This window comes from Pristiophorus japonicus, chromosome 17 (genome assembly GCF_044704955.1).
Source record: "Pristiophorus japonicus isolate sPriJap1 chromosome 17, sPriJap1.hap1, whole genome shotgun sequence".
In the NCBI taxonomy this organism is placed as follows: domain Eukaryota; kingdom Metazoa; phylum Chordata; class Chondrichthyes; family Pristiophoridae; genus Pristiophorus; species Pristiophorus japonicus.
In genome coordinates, this window is record NC_091993.1 from 107285684 (window position 1) to 107313530 (window position 27847).

The 27847-nt window shown below is 42.1% G+C and overlaps 1 protein-coding gene across 1 annotated transcript in view; it reads right to left on the reverse strand.

Annotated features, from left to right (window-relative positions):
* LOC139228020 (sushi, von Willebrand factor type A, EGF and pentraxin domain-containing protein 1-like) overlaps nucleotides 1-27847 on the reverse strand; it is a 79012-nt gene that overhangs the window by 4328 nt on the left and 46837 nt on the right. Inside the window, exons 11-18 of the mRNA XM_070859171.1 lie at nucleotides 20043-20142; nucleotides 19210-19283; nucleotides 16630-16726; nucleotides 15789-15862; nucleotides 12854-12950; nucleotides 11999-12072; nucleotides 8112-8208; nucleotides 7139-7212 (exon numbers count right to left, since the gene is read on the reverse strand). Of these exons, the coding sequence (XP_070715272.1) occupies nucleotides 7139-7212; nucleotides 8112-8208; nucleotides 11999-12072; nucleotides 12854-12950; nucleotides 15789-15862; nucleotides 16630-16726; nucleotides 19210-19283; nucleotides 20043-20142 (687 nt within the window). The remainder of the gene's footprint in view (nucleotides 1-7138; nucleotides 7213-8111; nucleotides 8209-11998; nucleotides 12073-12853; nucleotides 12951-15788; nucleotides 15863-16629; nucleotides 16727-19209; nucleotides 19284-20042; nucleotides 20143-27847) is intronic.

A 27847-nucleotide genomic window follows, 5' to 3' on the forward strand; every position in this document is an offset into this window, starting at 1 on the left:
CCAAGTGTCAGTAGTTTGGACACCCTCAACCCATTTGTCAGAGAGTGAAAGATCACAGCCTAAGCTATTTAGCACTAATTGGACAATTAAGTTATTGGTGGGAATAGAATCCACAAAACTACTTCTGACAGGTCTACAGTAAATTAGAAGCCTCGTTCACTGGCCACATGGATGGCTGTCAGAAATGTAAAGAATAAGTGGTGAAAGTCTTATATTGGGGTTAAGGTTCATTTTTGCACCAACAAAATCTTTCGGCAAGTCAAGTACTGAATACTCACCCTTCCTCACAATAAAAAGTCACTTTACTTCCAAAAGTAGTTCTATAATACCCGTTCAGAATCTCCCCTGGATTTCCACAGTGCATTGCTACGCAGAAAATAAAAATGGGAAAAGGTAGAGATGTTAAAAAAACAACAAGGTCTTCAATTGTGTTTCAATGCAATTCACAGAAAATTTTCATGAAGATGAAAATCACTGTGCAATTTTGCAGAATATCAGGTTTCCCTAATTCTGGAATTCATTTTCAGAATTTTTGCAATGTAACTATAAGATTCACTCCAAATATGCAATACCCAACAAGAACAGGGCTCTGCTTTCAACTCCTTCTGTTGGGTCCAGTGGAATTTTTGCCAGCCATCCCAAAACACCATGGGTACACCAAGGTCTAGTGCTTCTTTAAGACCGTGGTTGAGGATTTTCTGACGAATGAATACAGCTGGAAGATATTCAAAAGTTCAGTAATCTTCAGCTAACTTTTTTATTATAAATGGGTTCATAATTTTGTTGTACATAACTAAGAGTAAACGCACCCCCACTGTTTAAATTCTGATGCCTTGCTTGATCAAATAGGTAGCCTTCAGCCAGTTATTCAAAGTTATTGTGTATTGAGAAACATACATGGAATCACATAACAGCTACAATTTCATAAATTACATTGAACTTACTGAACACATTTTCCTCTTTCTGTGTCAAGTCAAATTGAAGCATGGACACAGCGTAGAGAGGAAAATTGGAGGAGGAACACATGCCCATAAGGGAACTTGACCTATTTTACACCTACTTAGATTAATGGGCAGAAAATTGAGAGGTTATGGGCATGTCATTCCCTGCCCTACCACACCTGCCCAATTTTCCTCTATGCATTGCTCCCAGTTCATTCAATTTGCCGAGGTATATGAACAAGGAACTCTGCCCCACCATGTCCTTATTTAAATAATTGCCTCGTTAACGGGCCATAATACATTATTTAACAGATTTAGAGATTTGTTTTGACGATCACAAAATCCTCCATCTATTTAGTTTTAACTCAAAGTTAGGGGAAGGGTGCGTGGTGGCAGGAAGATGAGAAATTGAACAAGTAATGAAATGTATTTTGAGCAACTACTGTAGCACAGTGACTCTAGAGCAAAATACTGTGGATGCTGGAATTAAGAACGCAAAAACATAAGAAATAGGATGCGGAGTAGGCCATTCGGCCCCTCAAGCCTGTTCCACCATTCAATAAGATTATGTCTGATCTTCTACCTCAACTCCACTTTCCTGCACTGTCACCATATCCCTTGATTCCCTTAATATCCAGAAATCTATTGATCTCTGTCTTGATTATATTCAACGACTGAGCCTCCATAGCCCTCTGGGGTAGGGAATTCCAATGATTTACCACCCTCTAAGTGAAGAAATTTCTCCTCATCTCAGTCCTAAATGGCCAATCCCTTGTTCTGAGACTGTGACCCCTGGTTCTAGACTCCCCAGCCAGGGGAAACATCCTCCCTGCATCTACCCTGTCAAGCCCTGTAAGAATGTTGTATGTTTCAATGAGATCACCTCTCATTCTTTTAAACTCTAGAGAATATAGGCCTAGTCTACTCAATCTCTCCTCATAGGACAATCCCCCCATCCCAGGAATCAGTCTGGTGAACCTCCGTTACACTCCCTCTATGGCAAGTATATCTTTCCTTAGGTAAGGAGACCAAAACTGTACACAATACTCCAGGTGCGGTCTCACCACAGCCCTATATAATTGCAGTAGGACATCTTTACTCTTATACTCAAATCCTCTTGTAATAAAGGCCAACATACCATGTGCTTTCTTAATTGCTTGCTGTACCTGCATGTTAACTTTTAGTAATTTGTGTACAAGGATACCCAGGTCCCTCTGAACACCAACATTTCCCAATCTCTCACCATTTAAAAAATACTCTGCTTTTCTATTTTTCTATTTTTCCTCCACATTAAATTGCATTTGTCAAGTTCTTGACCACTCACTTAGCCTGTCTACATATCCCCTTGAAGCCTCTTTGCATCCTCCTCACAATTTATATCACCCCCACCTACCTTTATATCATCAGCAAACTTGGATATATTACATTTGGTCTCTTCATCCAAATCATTGATATAGATTGTGAATAGCTGAGGCCCAAGCATGGATCCTTGCGGTACCCCACTAGTTACAGTCTGCCAACCCGAAAATCACCTGTTTATCCCTATTCTCTGTTTTCTGCCCGTTAACCAGTTCCCAATCCATGTATTTTACCCCCAATCCCATAAGCCCCAATTTTGTTTCATAACCTCTTGCATGGCACCTTATCTAATGCTTTCTGAAAATCCAAATAAACTACATCCACTGGTTACCCCTTATCTATTCTGCTAGTTACAATCTCAAAAAACTCTAAGATTCGTCAAACATGATTTCCAATTTCGTAAATCTGTGTTGACTCTGCCCAATTCTTTAATTATTTTCTAAGTGCCCTGTTAGCAAGTCCTTACTAACATATTCTAGCATTTTCCCTATGACTGATATCAGGCTAACTAGTCTGTAGTTCCCCGGTTTCTCTCTCCCTCCTTTCTTAAATAGTGGGGTTACATTTGCTACCTTCCAATCCGCAGGAACCATTCTAAAGTCTATGGAATTTTGGAAGATGAAAACCAATGTATCCACAATCTCGATAGCCATCTCTTTCAAAACCCTAGGATGTAAGCCATCAGGCCCAGGGGATTTATCGGCTTTTAGTCCTATTATTTTCAGCAGTACAATTTTTTTACTAATAGTAATTTCATTCAGTTCCTCATTCTAGACACTTGGTTCTCCACTATTTCTAGGAGTTTTTTTGTATCTTCTTCCATGAAGCTTGGATGATGTGGAATCTGCATTGGTGGAGCTGCAGAATACCAAAGGGCAGAAAACGCTAGTGGGAGAAAATCAAACAGTAGTAGTGAAGTTGGGAACAGCATCAAACAAGAAATTAGGGATGTGTGCAATAAAGGTACAGCAGTTATCATGGCAACTTTAATCTGCATATAGATTGGACTAACCAAACTGGTAGCAATACGGTGGCGGAGGATTTCCTGGAGTGTATTAGGGATGGTTTTCTCGACCAATATGTCGAGGAATCAACTAGAAGGCTGGCCATCCTAGACTGGGTGATATGTAATGAGAAAGGACTAATTTGCAATCTTGTTGTGCGAGGCCTCTTGGAGAAGAGTGACCATAATATGGTAGAATTCTTTATTAAGATGGAGAGTGACACAGTTAATTCAGAGACTAGGGTCCTGAACTTAAGGAAGGTAACTTCGATGGTATGAGATGCGAATTGGCTAGAATAGACTCGCAAATGATACTTAAAGAGTTGATGTTGGATAGGCAATGGTAAACATTTAAAGATCACATGGATGAACTTCAACAATTGTACATGCCTGTCTGGAGTAAAAATAAAATGGGGAAGGTGGCTCAACCGTGGCTAACAAGGGAAATTAAGGATAGTGTTAAATCCAAGGTAGAGGCATATAAATTGGCCAGAAAAAGCAGTAAACCTGAGGACTGGGAGAAATTTAGAATTCAGCAGAGGAGGACAAAGGTTTTAATTAGGAGGGGGAAAACAGAGTATGAGAAGAAGCTTGCCGGGAACATAAAAACTGACTGCAAAAGCTTCTATAGATATGTGAAGAGAAAAAGATTAGTGAAGACAAACGTAGGTCCCTTGCAGTCAGATTCAGGTGAATTTATAATGGAGAACAAAGAAATAGCAGACCAGTTGAACAAATACTTTGGTTCTGTCTTCCCGACCCGACCCAACCCGCGCTCCTGTTCCCGCTCCCCGCCCCCACGACTGGACCCGACCCAACCTGCGCTCCCGCCCACCGACCCGACCCCACCCCCCCCCCACTGGACCCGACCCAACCCGACCCGACCCGACTCCCGCTCCCGGACTGGATCCGACCTGACCTCCCTCCCTCCCCCTCCCTCTCCCTCCCCTCCCTCTCCCTCCCCCCCTCCCCCCCCCCTCCCCTCCCCTCCCCCCCCCCCGACCCGAACCGAACCGAACTGAACCGAACCTCCCCGACCCGGCCCAACCCAACGCCACCTACCTGTAAATCTGGTGCTGGGGACGGGCCCTGCCCGAAGTCTCGGGCCGGCCCGTTCAGCCTTCGGTCCCGAAAGGCCTGCCTGAAGCACTTTCACACAGGTAGGAAGATGGTTTATTTAATCTTTTCTTTGCTTATAAATGTTTATTCAGGTTGGATTTATTTGTATAATATTTGTATAAGTATAAATAAGGATTTATTATAGAATTTAATGAGTTCCCTTCCCCCCCCACCTCGTTCTGGATGCCTAATTTGTAACCTGCGCCTGATTTTTTAATGTGTAGAACAGGTTTTTTCAGTTCTACAAAAATCTTCACTTGCTCCATTCTACTTTAGTTTGGAGTACGTTTTCACTGTGGAAACTTTCAAATCAGGCGTCAGTGGCCGGACACGCCCCCTTTTGAAGAAAAAATTCTGTTCCAAAGTAGAACTGTTCTACCTTACTAGAACTGCAGAAAAAAAAATGTGGAGAATTGCGATTTCTAAGATAGTCCGTTCTCCACCAGTTGCTCCTAAAAATCAGGCGCAAATCATGTGGAAACTTGGGCCCTATGTTTCTATGTGAAGACAGACGAAATTTATCTGCCATTTCCTTATTGCTCATTATAATTGCTCCTGTCTCAGCCTGTAGGGGACCCACATTTACTTTTGCTGATCGTTTCCTTTGTACATACCGATAGAAGCTTTTACAGTTAGTTCTTGTCTCTCGCTAGTTTGCTTTCATATTCTATTGTGCCTTTCTTTATCAGTTTCTTGATCCGCCTTTGCTGAATTCTAAAATCCTCCCAATCATCAGGCTTACTGCCCTTTTTGCCAACATGATAAGTCTCTTCATTTGATATAATACTTCCGTTAACTTCTCTTCTTAGCCACGATTGGACCACCTTTCCTGTGGGGTTTTTGTGCCTTAAAGGAATGTATATTTGTTGTAAATTATGTATTAATTATTTGAATGCTAGCCATTGCTTGTCTACCATCATATCTTTTAATGTAGTTTCCCAATCTACCTTAGCCAACTCGCCCCTCCTACCTACGTAGTTTGCTTTGCTTTGTTTAGATTTAACACCCTATTTTCGGATTCAACTAAATTACTTTTAAGCTTAATATAAAATTCTGTAAAAACAGAATACACAAGTTCACCCTCCTCTGCCCTTGCTTTGCTGGTGTGTGTGTGTGTGCGTGCGCTGCTGCAGCCGCTGTCTCTCGCGGCCGCCGCTGATGTTGGAAACGGGTTCCAGGCACAGAACGCAGCCCGGAGAGCATGCTCCGGATCCCTGGAGCTAGACAATCTCCTCCTCGAGGCCACCTGCAGCCACTCCCAGTGCAGCATTCGTCCCTCTGCGATTACAGTCCGAGGGAAATACGTGCATGCTGGCAACTCGATCCCTTTTCTTCTGCAGAAACGATTGTCGCGCATGAACCGTTTGCCTCACACGTTCTCACATTGAAACCACTCAGAAGTCTTCTTGCAATTAATTACTTCAGGTGCAGCGACTATTAAGTAGGCGATCACTAGCACACCCATGGGAATTTTGATTTCCAATGAATTGTTAAATATATATACAAATATTAGCTTTAAAATGTAAACTCTCCCTATCGGAAAATTTGTTTACTCGGAATTGCCGAATCCTCGAGCGATCCAGATAAACGAGAGTTTCCTATCTCATTGCACAATACTAGATCTAAAATAGCCTGTTCCCTCGTTGGTTCCTCAACATACTGATCTAGAAAAGTATCGTGTATACATTCCATGAATTCATCCTCCACACTATTACTGCAAATTTGGTTTGCCCAGTCTATATGTAGATTAAAATCCCCCATGATCACTGACATCTGAAAACAAAACTGAAATTGCTGAAAATACTCAGCCGGTCTGGCAGCAGCATTGGAGAAAGAAACAGAGTTAACTTTTCATCAGAAAAGAAAAAGCTAGAGATGTAAATTTTTTAAGCAAGTATTGATGCAGGGAAAGTGAAGTAAGCAAATTCATATTAATTCTTGTTATTATGTACTCCCAATAGATGGGATTCCTTCAGATATGGATGATGAAATGGAGACAGAAGAGCCCTATCACTCAGGTTGCCATTCTGCTAGAACACCTGACAACATCTATACTCTTTGGAGTTTAGAAGAATGAGAGGTGATCTCATTGGAACATTCAAGATTCTGAAGTGGATTGACAGGGTAGATGCTGAGAGGTTGTTTCTCCTGATTGAAGAGTCTAGAACTAGGGGTCACAGTCTCAGGATAAGGGGAAGGCCATTTAAGAGAGAGATGAGGTGTGAATCTTTGGAATTTTCTGCCCCAGAGAGCTGTGGATGCTGAGTCTCTGAATATATTCAAGGCTGAGATAGATAGATTTTTGGAGTCGAGGGAAATCAAGAGATATGGATATCGGTGGAGTTTAGGTCAATGATCAGCCATGATCTTATTGAATGGCGGAGCAAGCTCGATGGCCCATGGGGCTTACTCCTGCTCCTATTTCTTATGTTCTTATGTTCATATAAAACAGGAGCTACTAGAAACATCTATTGTTTGCACTTGGGACTGAACTGTTAAAGATGCCATTTTGTCAGCTACTTAAAATTGTATTGCACCTTTCCCTCAGAATCTTGGTACAGTGTTTCTTGCCACAGCAAAGAGTCAGTACTCTAACCGAGGAAAATTTGTCATGTGAAGCCAACGTTCCACACGTATCAATCCCTTTAAATTGGCTCAATCATTTGCCACAGAAAATGAAATCGGACAGTTTAAGAAATATGGAACCCGAACTTACATTCACATGTTGGGACTTGGCCATCCCAACCATCAGCTGTACACAACTGAAAGTCTCTACCAACAATCTGGTACCTAGAAAATGAAAAAGAAGTGATTGTAGAAAACCAAACCAAAACACATCTATATCAGACACTGAGCTGAAAGTTCAATATGACAGTGTACAGCAGTCTCATCAGACAAGAAATCTAAGTGCCGCAGTCGATAAATCAATAAAACTATCAAGACACTGCTTTGGAATAGTAAACAAGGCAAATAAGGTACTGGATTGCATTAGCTGAGGGGCAGAGTATGAATCAAAACAGGCTGTACTGTAGCTGTTACAAGATACTGGTCAGACCCCATGAGGGGTACATTGTGTAGTGTACGTTGTTTCCTACATTACACCATTGACTACAGTTTAAAAAGTAATTCATTGACTGTAAAGCGCTTGGAGATATCCAGTGATTGTGAAAAGGCGCTTTATTAATGCAAGCCTTTCCTTCTTTTCAGTGCTAGTTAGCTAGTCATAGTAAGAATATTGACACAATTTGGTTCACAGAGCTCACTCAAAGTGTCAATGGAGCATTTTGAGCATTGGGCAGTCACTGACTTCGAATGCTGAGCCCAGATTATGGATCTAGGAATGAGGTTGTTCCTCTTTGAATTGTTTTCAATCTAAATGATAGGAATGTAGACACCATTAACCCAGTTGTCTATGTGAAAGTTTACAGCACAAACCATCCCTTATTTAGCACTAACTGGAGAAATGTAAATTATTGGTGGGAACAGCTGCCTGTTCAGCGTAGAATTGGAAGCCTCATTCAGTGGCTACAACGATGGCTGTAATCAGCAATCTGAAAACAAGTGGTCATCGTAGGGTGGAGTTAAGGTGCATTGTAGCACCAGCATGGAGATACTGTGACAATCCTCATCTCAAGCATAACATTAAAATCAATTGAGCCTCATTCAGAAATTCTTTACTGAATACTCACCCTTTATCACAATAAAAAATAGTTTTACTTCCCACAGTAGTTCCTGATGTTTCATAATATCCATTCGGAATCTCCCTTGGATTACCACAGTTCACTGCTACAGAGAGAAAAAGAGAAAAGGTAAGAAAGTAAGAAAGAAAAACACCAGGATTTCAGCTGTTTTTAAATGCTATTCTCAGAAATGTAATATTAACATGAAAAAACTACTATACAGATGAAATACTAGATTTTCTAAAATCTGCAGTTTTTTTTAAAAAGTGTTAGCAATGCAAATACAAGATTCACTCCAATGCCCCACAATTAAAGGGCTCCAGTTTCAGGCTACATATAAAGAAATTTAACTTGCAGGCGGGAAGCTGGTGAGATGTGTGGGCTGACTGCCCCGGGTACTACAGTGGGATGCCTGGTCCACTTTAATCACCTAGCCTTGCTGACCTGACCCACTGATATCAGACTAAATGCTCTATAGGTCCCTGTTTTTCTCTTCCTCCTTTCTTACATAGCAGGGTTACATTTGTTACATTCCAATCCGCGGGAACCTTTCTAGAATCTATGGAATTTTGGAAGATGACAAATAATGCATCACTCTCTTTATAATCACCTCTTTCAAAACCCTCGGATCTAGGCCATCAGATCCTGGTGATTTCTCAGCTTTCACTCCCATTCATTTCTGCAGTACTATTTTTTTTACTAATACTAATTTCTTTCAGTTCCCCATTCTCACAAACCCCTTGGTTCTCCACTATTTCTGTGAGGTTTTTTGTGTCTTCTTCCGTGAAGACAGACACAAGCTATTTGTTTAATTTCTTTGCCACTTCCTTATTCCCCATTATAATTGTTTCTGTCTCAGCCTGTAAAGGACACACATTTAATTTTGCTAATGTTTTCCTTTTTACAAAGCTATAGAAGCTTTTACATTCTGTTTTCACATCTCTCGCTACTTTACTCTCATATTCTATTTTCCTTTTCTTTATCAACTTGTTTATCCTCCTTTGCTGAATTCTAAAGTCCTCCCAATCATCAGACTTACTGCTCTTTTTGGACACATTTTAAACCTCTTCCTTTGATATAATACTATCTCTTATTAGCCACATTTGAACCACTTTTCCCATTGGATTTTAGTGCCTTAAAAGAATGGATATTTGTTGTAAATTATGTATCAATTCTTTAAAAATGCTAGCCATTGCTTGTCTACCATCATAGCTTTTAATGTAGTTTCCCAATCTACCTTAGCCAACTCGCACCTCATACCTACGTAGTTTGCTTTGTTTAGATTCAAGACCTAACTTTCGGATTAAACTAAACCCCTTTCAAACTTAAATTAAAATTCTGTCATATTATGGTCACTCTTTGCTACAAGTTTATTAATTAACCTTTTCTCATTGCACAATACTAGCTCTAAAATAGCCTGTTCCGTGGTTGGTTCCTCAACATACTAATCTAGAATACTATCTGGTATAAATCCATGAATTCGTCCTCCACACTATTACTGCAAATTTGGTTTGCCCAGTCTATATGTAGATTAAGGTCCCCCATGATCACTGATATCTGAAATCAAAACAGAAAGTTCTGGAAATACTCAGCCGGTCAGGCGGCAGCTGCAGAAAGAGTGACAGAGTTAACTTTTTATCAGAACTGAAAAAAGCTGGAAGATATAAACATTTTTTAAGCAGGTACAGATGCAGGGAAAGTGAAGTAAGCGACCTTATATTAATTCTTGTTATTATGCACTCCCAATAAATGGGATTCCTCCTGATATGGATGCTGAAATGGAGACAGAGGAACATTATCACTCTAGTTGCTATTCTGCTGGAACACCGGACAAATCTATAAAACAGGAGGTACTGGAAACAATGGCCCCAAGTTTCCACATGATTTGCTCCTGATTTTTAGGAGCAACTGGTGTAGAACGGAGTATCTTAGAAATTGGAATTCTCCACATTTAGTTTGCTCCAGTTCTAGTCAGTTAGAACAGTTCCACTTTGGAACAGAATTTTTTTTTCAAAAAGGGGCGTGTCCGACCACTTACGCCTGATTTCAAAGTTTTGTGAGTGAAAACTTACTCCAAACTAACTTAGAATGGAGTAAGTGAAGATTTTTGTACGCTCGAAAAAACGTTGTCTACACTTTAGAAAATCAGGCGTAGGTTACAAACAGGCGTAGGGAATGGTGGGGGGCGGGGGGGTGTTTAAAGGGAAGTTTACAAACATTAAACACTTCAGTTTTACAAATAAAAGAGCCATCATCAACAATAAATGATAAATACATCAATAAATCAACCAATAAATCAATCAAAAAAAATTTATAAGAAATAATTTTTTTTTTAAATCAATAAATAAAACATTTTCTACTTACTGACTGCAGCACCGGGAGCTCTCCAAATGCATGCTGGGATGCCCCCCTCAGTGTGTCTCTGTCAGTGTCTCTATCTCTCTGTCTGTCTGTGTGTCTCTCATTCTCTGTCTGTCACTGTCTGTGTTTCTGACAGCGAGGGGAGGGGGAGGGGGGTAGAGGGAGAGAGGGGGGGGAGCAGAGGGAGGGAAGGGGGAGGGAAGGGGGAGAAGGGGGAGGGATAGGGAGAAGGGGGAAGGGGGAGGGATGGGGGAGAAGGGGGGAGGGGGGAGAAGGGGATAAAGGGGAGAAAGGAGATGTGGGGGAAAGGAGATGGGGGGGGAAGGAGATTGGGGGGAAGGAGATTGCGGAGGGGGGAAGGGGGGGAAGGAGATTGGGGGGGAGGGGGGAGGAGATTGGGGGGTAGGGAGTAAGGATATTTGGAGGGGAAGGAGATTGGGGGGGGTGGGGAGGAAGGAAAAGAGGGAGGGAGGCTGAACGGGCCGGGCCCGAGACTTCGGGCAGGGCCCATCCCCAGCACCAGATTTACAGGTAGGTGGCGTTGGGTCGGGTCGGGGGGGTGGTAGGAGGGAGGTCGGTTTGGTTCGGGTCGGGGGGAGGGAGAGGGTGGTCAGGTCGGGGGGAGGGAGGTCAGGTCGGATCCAGTCCGGGGGCGGGGGGGGGAGAGCGGGTGTCGGGTCTGGTCCGCGGGCGGGGGAGGGGGGGAGCAGCGGGTGTCGGGTCGGGTCTGGTCTGCGGGCGGGGGAGGGGGGGAGCAGCGGGTGTCGGGTCTGGTCCGCGGGCGGGGGAGGGGGGGAGCAGCGGGTGTCGGGTCTGGTCCGCGGGCGGGGGGTGGGGGGGAGAAGCGGGTGTCGGGTCCGGTCCGGAGGCGGGGAGGGGGGGGAGCAGCGGGTGTCGGGTCCGGTCCGGAAGCGAGCGGGAGTCGAGTCGGGTCGGGAGGAAGCTGGAGCGGGCCGTGGGAGGAGCCTTATTCACGCAGCCCCAGTGAGCCCATTGGGCCAGGGCTAGGGTCTGCGTGCTTCGGCCCCTCCCACACAGTTTTGGGCGCCTGGAGCTACTGCACTTGCGCGCCCACTGTAGCGCGCATGTGCAGAGGTCCCGGCACTGTTTTCAGCGCAGGGACCTGGCTCCGCCCCCTACAGCTCCTGCTGCGCTGCGCCGAGGGCCAGAGGACCTGCAGGGAGGTGGAGAATCTGGAGGGTTTTTTTAGGCGCACTTTGTGGTGCGAAAAACGGGCGTCCAGGTCGGGACTGCGCCGTTCTAGGCACGGCTCGAAACTTGGGCCCAATAATTCTGTGCAGTTAGGACCGAACTGTTAAAGATGCCATTTTATGAGCTACTTAAAATTGTATTGCACCTTCCCTCAGAATCTTGGTACAGTGTTTCTTGCCACAGCAAAGAATCAGTACTCTAACTTAAGAAGTTTTGGCATGTGTAGCCAGCTTTCCACATATATCAAGCCCTTTAAAGTGGTTCAATCGTTTGCCACAGAAAATGAAATCGGACAGTTTAAGAAATATGGAACCCTAACTTACATTCACATGTTGGGACTTGGCCATCCCAACCATCAGCTGTACACAACTGAAAGTCTCTACCAACAATCTGGTACCTAGAAAAAGAAAAAAGTAACTGTAGAAAACCTATCCAAAACACACCTATTATCAGACATTGAGCTGAAAGTTCAATGCTACAGTGGTACAGCAGTCTCATCAGTCAAGAAATCTAAGTGTCGCAGTTGATAAATCAATGAAACTATCAACACACCGCTTTGGAACAATAAACAACGCAGATAAAGTATTGGATTTCATTAGCAAAGCGGCAGAGTACAAATCATAACAGACTGTACTGCAGCTGTTACAAGATACACGCCAGATCCCATGACGAGTACATTGTGCAGTGCTAGTTAGCTAGTTATAGTAAGAATATTGACACAATTTGATTGACAGAGCTCACTCAAAGTATCAATGGAGCATTTTGAGCATTGGGCAGCGACCGACTTCGAATGCTGAGCCCAGATTATGGATCTAGGAATGAGGTTGTTCCTCTTTGAATTGTTTTCAACCTAAATGACAGGAATGTAGACACCATTAACCCAGTTGTCTATGTGAAAGTTTACAGCACAAACCATCCCTGATTTAGCACTAACTGGAGAAATGTAAATTATTGGTGGGAATATAATCCGCAAAGCTGCCTGTTCAGCGCTGAATTGGAAGCCTCATTCAGTGGCTACAACGATGGCTGTAATCAGCAATCTGAAAACAAGTGGTCATCGTAGGGTGGAGTTAAGGTGCATTGTAGCACCAGCATGGAGATACTGTGACAATCCTCATCTCAAGCATAACATTAAAATCAATTGAGCCTCATTCAGAAATTCTTTACTGAATACTCACCCTTTTTCACAATAAAAAGTAGTTTTACTTCCCACAGTAGTACCTGACGTCTCATAATATCCATTCGGAATCTGCCTTGGATAACCACAGTTCACTGCTACAGAGAGAAAAAGAGAAAAGGTAAGAAATTTATCAAAGCACCAGGATTTCAGCTGTTTTTAAATGTCATTCACAGAAATTTAATATCAACATGAAAAAACTACTATACAAAATGCAAGGTTTTCTGAAATCTGTAGTTTATTTTCAAGATTCACTGCAATACCCCACAATTAAAGGGCTCTAGCTTCAGGCCATGTGTAACAAAACCGACCTGAAACATTTTGGAACGTATTTTCGCCACCGTTCTGCGCCATTATTTTGGCGTACGCTGGTTTTTTTGGAGCAGACTAAAATCTGCAAGTTTCACCAAAGTTTCTGTGCCATTCTAAACTACTTGCATTCGATTTTTTTAGTTCCCGACTTTTTGACGTCAGTGAGGGCAAAACCTGCCAGGTGCTCTACTTCTGGCCATTTAAGCAAGTTTGGCCAAGAAGGATTATTTCAAAAACGTCGCAGTGCACCATTCTGAAAAACTTTAGCTGAAGTTCAGAGAAGAGAAAATTGCCGCTGAGAAGACGCCAATATTTTAGCGGAACTGAAGACCCAGCACCGGGGGCAGGCGGGCGTTTCGGCGGCACCAGGGGAGGGGTTTTGGACCATTCAGCCTGGGATAGGAGCAGAACGGGGGGGGCGGGACAGGGGGCATTTGGCCTGGTGGAGCAACAACATTGGCACGTGGGGCACGGGGCCTTTCAGCCTGGGATATGAGCGGCACCGGGGGCATAGGATGTTTCGGGCCGAGTTAGGAGCAGCGTATATTTCACTTCCCAGCCTCAGCCCTTCAGTGCATCCCTCGTTACCCTGGCAACCTCAGTTTTTGGCTCCAACCTTAAGCTCCACCCACAGAGCTTAAAGATAATCTGCGCCGCTCCAAATTCAAAGTCTATTATGGCGAAACTTGGAACTTTATTTTGGCATAGTCAGCCACTAAAAAAATCGGACGTACCTCTACATTTGCGCTAAAAATCGGCCATGTGGAAAATTGGCCCGATAACTTTCAGGCGGGAAGCTGGCGAGACATGTGGGCTGACTGCCCGGGTACTACAGTGGCATGCCTGGTCCACTTTAATCACCTAGCCCCATTGACCTGACTTTCTGATGTCAGGCTAACTGGTCTGTAGTTCCCCATTTTCTCTTTCCCTCCTTTCTTAAATAGTGTGGTTACATTTATTACCTTCCAATCTGCGGGAATAGTTCTAGAATCTATGGAATTTTGGAAGATGACAACAAATGTATCCAGTATCTCTAGCCATCTCTTTCAAAGCCCTAGGATGTAGGCCATCAGAGCCAGGGGATTTATCGACTTTCCATCCCATTCATTTCATAAGAACATAAGAAATAGGAACAGGAGTAGGTCATACGGCCCCTCGAGCCTGCTCCGCCATTCAATAAGATCATGGCTGATCCAATTTCTTCAGTACTATTTTTTACTAATACTAATTTATTTCAGTTTCTCATTCTTGCTAGACCCTTGGTTCTACACTATTTCCAGGAGGTTTTTTGCGTCTTAGTCCGTTCAGACAGATACAAAGTATTTGTTTAATTTCTCTGCCATTTCCTTATTCCCTATTATAATTGCTCCTATCTCAGCCTGTAAGGGACACACGTTTACTTTTGATAATCTTTTCCTTTTTGCATATCTACAGAAGCTTTTACAGCCTGTTTTCACATCTCTCGCTACTTTACTCTCATATTCTATTTTCACTTTCCATATCAATTTCTTGGTCCTCCGTTGCTGAATTCGAAAATCCTCCCAATCTTCAGGTTTACTGCTCTTTTTGGCAACATTATAAACCCCTTCCTCTGATATAACACTACTTTTAACTTATCTTGTTAGCCACGATTCAACCACCTATCCTGTGGAATTTTTGTGCCATAAATTAACATATATTTGGTGTAAATTATATATCAATTCTTTAAATGCTAGCATTGCTTGTCTACCATCATACTTTTAATGTAGTTTCCCAATCTACCTTAGCCAACTCACCCTTCATACCTACATAGTTTGCTTTGTGTAGATTAAGAACCAACTTTCGGATTTAATTAAATTCACTTTCAAACTTAATATAAAATTCTATCATATTATGGTCCTTTTTGCTACAAGTTTATTAATTAACCCTATCTCATTGCATAATACTACATCTAAAATAGCCTGTTCTCTAGATGGTTCCTCAACATACTGATCTAGAAAACTATCTTGTATAAATCCATGAATTCATCCTCCACACTATTATTGCAAATTTGGTTTGCCCAGTCCATATGTAGATTAAAGTCCCACATGATCACTGACATCTGAAAACAAAACAGAAAGTGCTGGAAATACTCAGCCGGTCAGGCAGTAGCTGTGGAGAGAGAAATGGAGTTAACTTTTCATCAGAACTGAAAAAAGCTGGAATGTACAAATTTTTAAGCAGGTACAGGGAAAGTGAAGTAAGCAACCTCATATTAATTCTTGTTATTATGCACTCCCAATAGATGGAATTCCTCCTGATATGGATGCTGAAATGGAGACAGAGGAGCATTATCACTCTAGTTGCTATTCTGCTGGAACACCTGACAAATCTATAAAACAGGAGGCACTGGAAACATCTATTCTGTGCAGTTAGGACAGAACTGTTAAAGATGCCATTTTATGAGCTACTTAAAATTGTATTGCACCTTCCCTCAGAATCTTGGTACAGTTTGTCTTGCCACAGCAAAAAGTCAGTACTCTAACCTAAGAAGTTTTGGCATGTGTAGCCAACTTTCCACATATATCAAGCCCTTTAAAGTGTCTCAATTGTTTGCCACAGAAAATGAAATCGGACAGTTTAAGAAATATGGAACCCTAACTTACATTCACATGCTGGGACTTGGCTATCCCAACCATCAGCTGTACACAACTGAAAGTCTCTACCAACAATCTGGTACCTAGAAAAAGAAAACAGTAATTGTAGAAACCTAATCCAAAACACACCTATTATCCGACATTGTGCTGAAAGTTCAATGCTACAGTGGTACAGCAGTCTCATCAGACAAGAAATCAAAGTGTAGCAGTTGATAAATCAATGAAACTATCAACACACTGCTTTGGAACAGTAAACAACGCAAATAAAGTACTGGATTGCATCAGTAATGGGGCAGAGTACTAATCAAAACAGACTGTACTTTCGCTGTTACAAGATACTGGTCAGATCCCATGACGAGTACATTGTGCAGTGCTAGTTAGCTAGTCATAGCAAGAATATTGACGCAATTTGGTTCACAGAGCTCACTCAAAGTATCAATGGAGCATTTTGAGTATTGGGCAGTCACTGACTTCGAATGCTGAGTCCAGATTATGGATCTAGGAATGAGGTTGTTCCTTTTTGAATTTAACAGGAATGTAGACACCATTAACTCAGTTGTCTATGTGAAAGTTTACAGCACAGACCATCCCTTATTTAGCACTAACTGGAGAAATGTAAATTATTGGTGGGAATATAATCCACAAAGCTGCCTGTTCAGCGCAGAATTGGAAGCCTCATTCAGTGACTACAACGATGGCTGTAATCAGCAATCTGAAAACAAGTGGTCATCGTAGGGTGGAGTTAAGGTGCATTGTAGCACCAGCATGGAGATACTGTGACAATCCTCATCTCAAGCATAACATTAAAATCAATTGAGCCTCATTCAGAAATTCTTTACTGAATACTCACCCTTTATCACAATAAAAAGTAGTTTTACTTCCCACAGTAGTACCTGACGTCTCATAATATCCATTTGGAATCTCCCTTGGATAACCACAGTTCACTGCTACAGAGAGAAAAAGAGAAAAGGTAAGAAATTTTTCGAAACAGCTGGATTTCAGCTGTTTTTAAATGCCATTCACAGAAATGTAATATTAATATAAAAAAACTACTATACAGTTGAAATACTAGGTTTTCTAAAATCTGCAGTTTATTTTCAAAGTGTTAGCAATGCAAATACAAGATTCACTCCAATGCCCCACAATTAAAGGGCTCCAGCTTCAGGCTACATATAAAGAAACCTACCGGAGGAAATTTAACTTTCAGGCAGGAAGCTGGTGAGACATGTGGACTGACTGCCCGGGTACTACAGTGGGATGCCTGGTCCACTTTAATCACCTAGCCTTGCTGACCTGACCTACTGATGTCAGGCTAACTGCTCTGCAATTCCCTCCATTCTTAAATAGTGGGGCTACATTTGTTACTTTCCAATCCACGGGAACCTTTCTAGAATCTATAGAAGATGACAACCGATGCATCCACTATCTTTATAACCACTGTTATGTATCCTACATGGCTACTGTTGGTACTATTACAAGGTGTGCCACCAGAGGGCACAGCGGTGGGTGACTCGTAGGTTACCTGTACAGGTGTGCCTGGCCTAGTATAAAAGGTAGGCCACCAGGTGTGATTCTCACTCTGGAGTTAACTAATAAAGGACTAAGGTCACTACAGTTCAAGTACAACGCATTGTCTCGTGGAGTCATTACTAGAGCATCTAAGGACACTACAACCACTTCTTTCAAAACATTCGGATGTAGGCCATCAGGTCCTGGGGATTTCTCGGCTTTCATTCACATTAATTTCTGCAGTACTTTTTTTTTACTAATACTAATTTCTTTCAGTTCCCCATTCTCACAAGCTCCTCGGTTCTCCTCTATTTATGAGAGGTTTTTGTGTCTTCTTCCGTGAAGACAGACACAAACTATTTGTTTAGATTCTTTGCCATTTCCTTATTCCCCATTATAATTGCTCCTGTCTCAGCCTGACTAGGACCCACATTTACTTTTGCTAATCTTTTCATTTTTACATACCTATAGAAGCTTTTACAGTTTGTTTTCCCATCTCTCACTAGTTTACTCTCATATTCTATTTTCCCTTTCTTTATCAACTTGTTTGTCCTCCTTTGCTGAATTCTGGAATCCTCCCTATCATCAGGCCTACTGCCCTTATTGGCAACATTATAAATGTTATGTCTGTACCTATGAATGACTCCACGAGGCAATGTGTTGTACCCAAACTGTAGTGACCTTGGTCCTTTATTCGTAACTCCAGAGTGAGGCAGCCGCATGGTGGCTTCCCTTTTACACAGCCCCTGCCCCTGGAAACTCCGGTTTCTACCAGTTGCAGGCTCTAGTGGTGCCAGCATAGTATACACACAGTGTAAACCTTATTGATAGTACATCAGGTAAACAAGTCTCCATCTTATGCCACAGTGAATACAGAGAGAGTATATCTATAGTCTGCATATATAACAATAAACCACTTCCTTTGATATAATACTATCTTTAACTTCTCTTATTAGCCACAGTTGGGCCACTTCTCCTTGGAGTTTTAGTGCATTAAAGGAACGTGTATTTGTTGTAAATTATGTATCAATTCTTCAAATGCTAGCCATTGCTTGTCTCGCATCACACTTTTTAATGTAGTTTCCCAATCTACCTTAGCCAATTCGCCCCTCATACCTACTTAGTTTGCTTTGTTTAGTTTCAAGACCCATCTTTCGGATTTAACTAAACCCCTTTCAAACTTAATATAAACTTCTGTCATATTATGGTCACTCTTTGCTACAAGTTTATTAATTAACCCTTTCTCATTGCACAATACTAGATCTAAAATAGCCTGTTCCCTAGTTGGTTCCTCAACATACTAATCTAGAAAACTATCTTGTATAAATCCATGAATTCGTCCTCCACACTATTACTGCAAATTTGGTTTGCCCAGTCTATATGTAGATCAAGGTCCCCCATGATCACTGATATCTGAAATCAAAGCAGAAAGTTCTGGAAATACTCAGCCGGTCAGGCGGCAATTACGAAAAGAGAGACAGTTAACTTTTCATCAGGTACAGATGCAGGGAAAGTGAAGTAAGCGACCTCATACTAATTCTTGTTATTATGCACTCCCAATAGATGGGATTCCTCCTGATATGGTGAAATGGAGACAGAGGAGCATTATCACTCTAGTTGCTATTCTGCTGGAACACCGGACAAATCTATAAAACAGGGGGCACTGGAAACATCTATTCTATGCAGTTGGGACCGAACTGTTAAAGATGCCATTTTATGAGCTACTTAAAATTGGATTACACCTTTCACTCAGAATCTTGGCACAGTGTTTCTTGCCACAGCAAAGAGTCAGTACTCTAACCTAGGAAAATTTGGCATGTGAAGCCAATGTTCCACATATATCAAGCCCTTTAAAGTGGCTCAATCATTTGCCACAGAAAATGAAATCGGACAGTTTAAGAAATATGGAACCCTAACTTACATTCACATGTTGGGACTTGGCCATCCCAACCATCAGCTGTACACAACTGAAAGTCTCTACCAACAATCTGGTACCTAGAAAAAGAAAAAAGTAATTGTAGAAAACCAACCCAAAACACACCTATTATCCGACATTGAGCTGAAAGTTCAATGCTACAGTGGTACAGCAGTCTCATCAGTCAAGAAATCTAAGTGTCGCAGTTGATAAATCAATGAAACTATCAACACACTGCTTTGGAACAGTAAACAATGCAAATAAAGTATTGGATTGCATCAGTAAAGCAGCAGAGACTGTACTTTCGCTGTTACAAGATACTGGTCAGATCCCATCCATTGTGCAGTGCTAGTTAGCTAGTCATAGTAAGAATATTGATGCAATTTGATTGACAGAGCTCACTCAAAGTGTCAATGAAGCATTTTGAGCATTGGGCAGTCACTGACTTCGAATGCTGAGTCCAGATTATGGATCTAGGAATGAGGTTGTTCCTCTTTGAATTGTTTTTAACCTAAATGACAGGAATGTAGACACCATTAACTCAGTTGTCTATGTGAAAGTTTACAGCACAAACCATCCCTTATTTAACACTAACTGGAGAAATGTAAATTATTGGTGGGAATACAATCCACAAAGCTGCCTGTTCAGCGCTGAATTGGAAGCCTCATTCAGTGACTACAACGATAGCTGTAATCAGCAATCTGAAAACAAGTGGTCATCGTAGGGTGGAGTTAAGGTGCATTGTAGCACCAGCATGGAGATACTGTGACAACCCTCATCTCAAGCATAACATTAAAATCAGTTGAGCCTCATTCAGAAATTCTTTACTGAATACTCACCCTTTATCACAATAAAAAGTAGTTTTGCTTCCCACAGTAGTACCTGACGTCTCATAATATCCATTCGAAATCTCCCTTGGATTACCACAGTTCACTGCTGCTGAGAGAAAAAGTAAGAAATTTTTCAAAACACCAGGATTTCAGCTGTTTTTAAATGCCATTCACAGAAATTTAATATTAACATGAAAAAAAACTACTATATAGTTAAAATACTAGGTTTTCTGAAATCTGCAGTTTATTTTCAAAGTGTTAGCAATGCAAATACAAGATTCATTCCAATGCCCCACAATTAAAGGGCTCCAGCTTCAGGCTACATATAAAGAAACCTACCGGAGGAAATTTAACTTTCAGGTGGGAAGCTTGCGAGACATGTGGGCTGACTGCCCGGGTACTACAGTGGGATGCCTGGTCCACTTTAATTACCTAGCCTCATTGGCATTCCACCAGTCAGCTGCCCGCCCAAAACATGCGTCCAAGAGATACCCCGTTAGCTTTGGGCCTCTGAAATTCTGGAGGCTGCCAGGGTGGTGGTAAGCTAAATATCTGTGGGGAGGGGCGGGGGTATGTGTCAGGAGAGTGGTAATGGGAGTGCCCAGACCGGCAGTAACAGTAGAATCCTGAAAAGACAACATTTTCAGAAATTTTAAAGTTTAATTCAGCTCAAATTCACAGCACATTGGTAAATCAATACACCTCCCCAAGAGTAGGTATTCTTTGCTATTTCCTCCCCCCAGAAATAATTCAAGATTTTCAATGAATATACATTCCCTTGAGGAATAAAAACTCACTGGAGAAGTAGTGCAACTCTGTCTAAAAGGGGCTTACACTGTTGCCAAAAATAGTAAGCCTGAGGATTAGGAGGGTTTTAAAAATCAGCAAAGGACGACCAAGAAAGTGATAAAGAAAGAGAAAATAGAATGAGAGTAAACTGGCAAGAAATGGAAAAACTGATTGTAAGAGCTTCTACATGTATGTAAAAAAGAGATTATCAAAAGTAAATGTGGGACCCTTAGATGCTGAGACATGAAAAATTCTAATGGGGAACAAGGAAATGGCGGACATGTTAAAAAACTATTTTGTGTCTGTCTTCACAGTAGAAGACACAAAGAACATATCAGAAATTGTGAGGTACCAAGGGTCTAATGAGAGTGAGGAACTTAAAGTAATTAATATTAGTAAAGGAAAAGTACTGGATAAATTAATGGGACTAATAGCCAGCAAATCCTCTGGATCTGATGTCCTATACCCTAGGGTTTTAAAATAAATGGCTGCAGAGATTGTGGATGCATTGGCTTTGATCTTACAGAATTACCTAGATTGTAGAGATTTAGATAGGTTAAGCGAATGGGCTAAGGTTTGGCAGATGGAATACAATGTCGGAAAATGTGGGGTCATCCACCTTGGAAAAAATACAGTAAAAGGGAATATTATTTGAATGGGGAGAAATTACAACATGCTGCGGTGCAGAGGGACCTGGGGGTCCTTGTGCATGAATCCCAAAAAGTTAGTTTGCAGGTGCAGCAGGTAATCAGGAAGGCGAATGGAATGTTGGCCTTCATTGCGAGAGGGATGGAGTACAAAAGCAGGGAGGTCCTGCTGCAACTGTATAGGGTATTGGTGAGGCCGCATCTGGAGTACTGTGTGCAGTTTTGGTCACCTTACTTAAGGAAGGATATAGTAGCTTTGGAAGGGGTACAGAGACGATTCACTCGGCTGATTCCGGAGATGAGTGGGTTACCTTATGATGACGGATTGAGTAGACTGGGTCTTTACTCGTTGGAGTTCAGAAGGATGAGGGGTGATCTTATAGAAACATTTAAAATAATGAAAGGGATAGACAAGATAGAGGCAGAGAGGTTGTTTCCACTGGTCGGAGAGAGTAGAACTAGGGGGCACAGCCTCAAAATACGGGGGAGCCAATTTAAAACCGAGTTGAGAAGGAATTTCTTCTCCCAGAGGGTTGTGAATCTGTGAAATTCTCTGCCCAAGGAAGCAGTTGAAGCTAGCTCATTGAATGTATTCAAATCACAGATAGATAAGATTTTTTAACCAATAAGGGAATTAAGGGTTATGGGGAGCGGGCGGGTAAGTGGAGCTGAGTCCACGGCCAGATCAGCCATGATATTTTTGAATGGCGGAGCAGGCTCGAGGGGCTAGATGGCCTACTCCTGTTCCTAATTCTTATGTTCTTATGTTCTAGAATGATCCCCATGCATTGGAAAGTAGCAAATGGAACCCTGCTACTCAAGAAAGGAAGGAGAGAGAAAACAAGGAACTATAGGTCAGTTAGCCTGACATCAGTAGTAGCGTAAATGCTAGAATCTATTATTAAAGACGTGTTACAGGGCACTTGGAAAATCACAATATGATTAGGCAGAGCCAACATGGTTTTATGAAAGGGAAATCATGTTTGACAAAACTGTTGCCTGAAGAATAGGACCAGACCGCAGATCTGGAAACATGGTAATTTTGAAAGTATCTTCAGCACACGTGAAGTTTTAGTTACTTTATAATAACCAGCACAGAATCACGGGCTCAATTTTCCCCAATGTCGTTTTTTGGCGTACTTGAAGAGTTACGCCTGTTTTTTTGGGGCCCAACTACGGCAAAACAAAATCATCCAACTTTTCCCATTTGAATTGTTGATTTTGACACCGCGTAGCCGGTCCTTTAGCTTTGGGCGTGGAGCCTAAGATCTGCACCAAAAAGATTGGGTTGCCAGGGTAACGAGGGATACATTGCGGGTTGATGGTGGAAAGTGAAACATACAACACATTCTGGCCAGCTCACAGCAACCTGCACAAGCACCTTACACAATGCAGCAGCTTACCAGCGTTAAATTATTAAAGAGTTTATGCCAAGAGTCTACCCCACCGCCCCCCCCCCCCAGTGCTGGGTGCCTCTGCTAACCCTGGCCGAAAGGCCTCCCCCCCCCCATCCCCCTTCTCCTCCCTCTCTGCTGCTGCTGTCCTGGCCGTGGATCTGCATCTGCTGCACTGGTTCTCTTACCTGCGCCGATTTTGTTAACTGCCCAAAAGGTTTTTCCAGAGTGGTCACATACGCTGTCCTAAGAAAAGCTGGAGTAAATTGGAGCCACGCAGGTGGCAGGTTACGCCCCCAATGAGATTTTAAAAATCGTAGCCTAAGAAAAATCCTACCTAAGTGAATTTACGCTCGCACAGAAACTTTGGGGAAACTTGGAGATTTTAATTTACACCAGAAGAAACGGTGCACATCAAAAAAATGGCGCAGATAATTGGAGAAAATTGAGCCCATTAATAGTAGGAATTTCAAGAATTTTAAATTAAGAAAGGCTGCTTTGGTTCTGCAAGTTTATTCAATCCTACGCCCGGGCACAGGATTAAATGGAAACTGGAAGATTTAAGAATTGCAGCTTGAAAAATGGCTTGTATCAAAAGCATCATTCTGGTGTATCTGTGCTATACACCCTCCTCGGCCAATATATCCTTCCTCAGGTGTGGTGCCAGAACTGAATGCAGTACTCCAGATGGGGTCTGACCAGGGTTCTCCCTTTTGTATTCCAGCCCTCTTGATATTAAAGTCAATATTCCATTGGCCCCGTTTAATTGCTTTTTGTATCAGTCCATGAGGTTTTAATGATTTGTGTACATGGACCACCAACATCTCTTTGCCCCTCTACAGTTCCTAGTTTCTCACTATTTCGAAAGTACTATGATTTGTCTTTCTTGGATCCAAAGTGGAACTCCATTGGTCACAGTTTTGCCCAATCACTATGTTCCTTTGTAACTGCCTGCTCCAACCTGCAGTACTTACATATGGCAAAAAACTAAGGACCCATTATAGATCCCTGGTTATCATCCATAGACACTCCCTTACTCTCCATATTAGTGACCTACCCTTCATACCTCCATGATGACTCTCTCTCTAATCAGCTCATATTTATTTGTTCAAGTGCTCAACCACTCTGTCTCTAATTACAGATTCTAGTAACTTCATCACAACTGACATTAGACTAACAGGTCTGTTGTTACCTGATTTCTCTTTCCTACCCTTCCTAAATAATGGAGTGACTTTTGCAATTTTCCAATCCAACGGCACAAATCAAGATAGCTTTGGAAGATTACGACTAATTGAGTGCTATTTCCTCACATACTTCTTTTAAAACCCTGGGGTGGAAACCAACAGGTCCTTGAAATTTGTCTATCTTTACTCCCATTATTTTCTCCATTACCTTTTTAAAAACTTATATTAAATCCAGTAAGTTCTTCCCCTTCATTTATTGTTAGTTTCCCTTGTATCGCTGTTATTTTGACCTCTTTCTCTACTGTGATGACAGATGCAAAGTACTCAATTAACAAGCTTTCCATTTCCTTATTGCAGAATATCATCTCTGTCCATCTTTAATGAACCCACATTTCCCTCAGTGACCAATTACAAATTTTGATATGAAATAGTTCCTACAGGTTTAATTCTGCAATCCTGAGGAAAATAGCCTCAGGATCATGGTGCAGGATAGTGCTTTCATAATGGTGGAGTGGAGCTCATAAACTCAACCAACTTAAACAATTACAATATGCTCCCTCCGTGTTTTCCTCGTGCACAGTGGTCAGTGAATGGGGAAAACAGCAGGTCGTAATGGGATGCTGCTCCTTAAAATTGTAGGTGCCTGTTCTGCACAAAAGCTGGGAAGGAGGTGGAGCATAGAAAAGTGTCACAACTGTCTGCTTTGATGGAAGACACTGTATATATTATGAACGAGATGCAACAAAGCGAGGTCTCCATTTTAGGGGAAAGGTGAACCCACCTTTCAGACTCAGTGTGCAGCACGCATGACAGGAGGTTGCCTTTACATTGTCAATGCAGTCTTCCATGTCCTTATGTCATGGAAGCAGAAGAAAAAGTAATTCTCTCACCTGACGAAGATGCCAGGCTATGGTTGACGACAGTTTGCAACTCAAATGAACTTATTACCTGTCGTATGCACGCATCAAGCACTAAAGCCCCAAAATGGTGCTGGTGGAGGGAACAAATCAAGGGTCAGCTGTAATGTACCCTAGGGTTGAGTTGCATGCTATCATTCACTATCAAGCTCATACACCAAAACAGCAATTTGGGCAAGGTTGTGGAGGGATGCCTGCCTCTATGGAATCGTATCCCTGCACAAATGATTTCCTTGTGGAGAAGATGGGCAAGGGAAAAGACAGAAAACAATAAAACTTACATTCACAAGTGGCCCGCAATAGTGTCCAAGTTGAAACATGTCGACTGTTAACATATCTTGAAATCCCTTCCTTGTACATGTAACATTTGTAAACCACCTTGCTACCCACATAAAATGATGTCTGAGAAGTAAATGTTTCCATTGGTGAGTTATATTCCCATTGTGGATGTTCACCACAGGTACCTTAAAACAGTCAAGTTTATAGCTGCAAATTTCAAGTTAGATAGAGATCAACTAGTACACTAAGTCCACACTCAACTGATCTCTCTTCATTCAAAAAGACAACAATTTAGTTTTGATCTAGCCCTAGTCTTTAGGCATATTTTTTTCGATTACTTTCACTTCTTTGACTTAGTTAGGGATGAGGATAGTAGCAGACTTCAGAAGCACATAGCCAGATTGATGTTATATATACAGACTATAGATATACTCTCTGTGTAGTCACTGTATAGTTACATAAGATGGAGACTTGGTACCTGATGTACTGTCAATAAGGTTTACACTGTGTATATACTATGCTGGCACCACCAGAGGGTGCAACTGGTGGAGACTGGGGTTTCCTGCCCCTGTGGCAGAGGCGGTCCACCAGAGGGCACTGCGGTGGGAGACCTGAGGGTCACCTGCATAGGTGTGCAGGGCCCAGTATAAAAAGCTGCCCACCATGCTTGTGCCTCACTCTGGAGTTACGAATAAAGGACCAAGGTCACTAGTTTGAGTACAACACATTGCCTCTTGGAGTCATTCATAAGTGTATAACAGACATAACAACATTACAGACATATGGCAGAAGAAATTTAACACAGAGTAATGCATCTTTTGAGGAACAGTGAGGGGAGGCAATATAAACTAACTGGTACAATTTTAAAGGGGGTTCAGGAACAGAGAGATCTGGCGGTTCGCATATGCAAATCTGTTAAGGTGGGAGGACAAGATAATTAGAAAATAAATAGGGTGGAGATGAGAATTTTTCTGTGGTGTCAGACCACAAAGTTGTCGGATTGTCTTAAAAACCTAACTGGTTCACTAGTATCCTTCAGGAGAAGGAAGCCTGCTGTCCTTACCCGGTCTAGTGACTCCAGTGTCACACCAACATTGCCCTCTAAAGTGACTTAGCAAGCCACTCAATTGTGTCAAAGTACAAAGCAGCAGCTCAAAAAGAAAGTTCATTAACACCCTCTCAGGGCAACTAGGTATGGGCAATAAATGTGGCCATGCCAGAGATGCCCACATCCCGCGAATCAATTTAAAAAAATTCTATGTTGTCAGACTGTCTGACTGTCATAAAATTATGGAGAGTAACAATTTCCTACAACCGAACATTGAGAAGACCAATGCCAATGTTTTCAGGTCCTGTTTTATGTTCTGTTTATTTCCCACTGACTCCATTGCCCTCTCTAGCCATTTGCTCAGGCTAAATCAGGATGTAAAAACTTTTGCAGCCTGTTTGAACAAAAGTTGAGTTTCAAACCCCACATCTTACCCGTCACCAAGACTGCTCATTTCCACCTCCACATCTCTTGCCTCCACCTATACTGAAGCTCCACTGCTGCAGAGAGTTGTATGCACAACCCTGTCTCGATATTTCCAACATTCTTCTTACAGGTCTCCCATTCTCCTCCCTCCATAAATTAAAATTCATTCAAAAGGCATTTCTGATACCACCACACCACTCCACCCTTGCTGATCTACACTGGCTATCCACCAATTTATGAGAATTTAAAATTCTCATCCTCTGTAAGTGTCCTCACAACATCACTCTGTACTACCCCATCAGTCCCCTTGTATAACTTCCCCTCCTGCAGCTTTCAGCCCTCCAACTGTGACCTTCCACCTCCCTCCCTTTTATCCCACCATTGGTAGCAAAGCTTTCAGTCACCTTAGCCCCACACTCTGGAGCTCTCTCCTTTTGTCGCAGAACATGGCAATAGCAATCTCAGAGGGGCCAACAGCGATAGTTGGTTGGGAAATTAACAATTCAGATTTGTGCAGTACGAGATGCAGTGTTATAAATGAGGCTGATTTAAAACCTTAAATCCAGCAAAGGGAACTTTATACATTATCTGGCCTTCCCAGTCCAGACGACAGCCTGAAACAATGGGGTGACTGGGTGACGAAAGTGTCAAAAATGTCTTATTTCCCGGCTCTGAATTTAGTTAATTTTTGGGAAGCAAAAAAGGTTGAAGTGAAAAGGAGTTTATTGTACCTTTATCATTCTGGAGCGTTTTACTTGTTAACAACTGTTAGTTTGGTTCAGATGCTCTGACCACTGAGTCAAAAGGTTGCCAATTCAAGCCTCACTCCAGGACTGCAGCACATAATTTAGGCTGACACTCCAATGCAGTACTGATGGAATGCTGTCTTATAAGAGGTGTCATCCTCTGATGGGACATTAACCTGTCTGCCCATTCAGATGGTTAAAAGGTTCCATGTGTCTCAAGCAGTCTCCTTTTGTTTTCTCAACGCAATTAGAGTTTATTATACCTTTGAAGGAATTGTTCTACACATGTAGCCTAACTGTTGCAATGTAAAACTACCACATCTTGCCTGAATATTACAGTCAGATTAGTGGGAACATTGTATTATTTGGTCATTAGTAGGATCA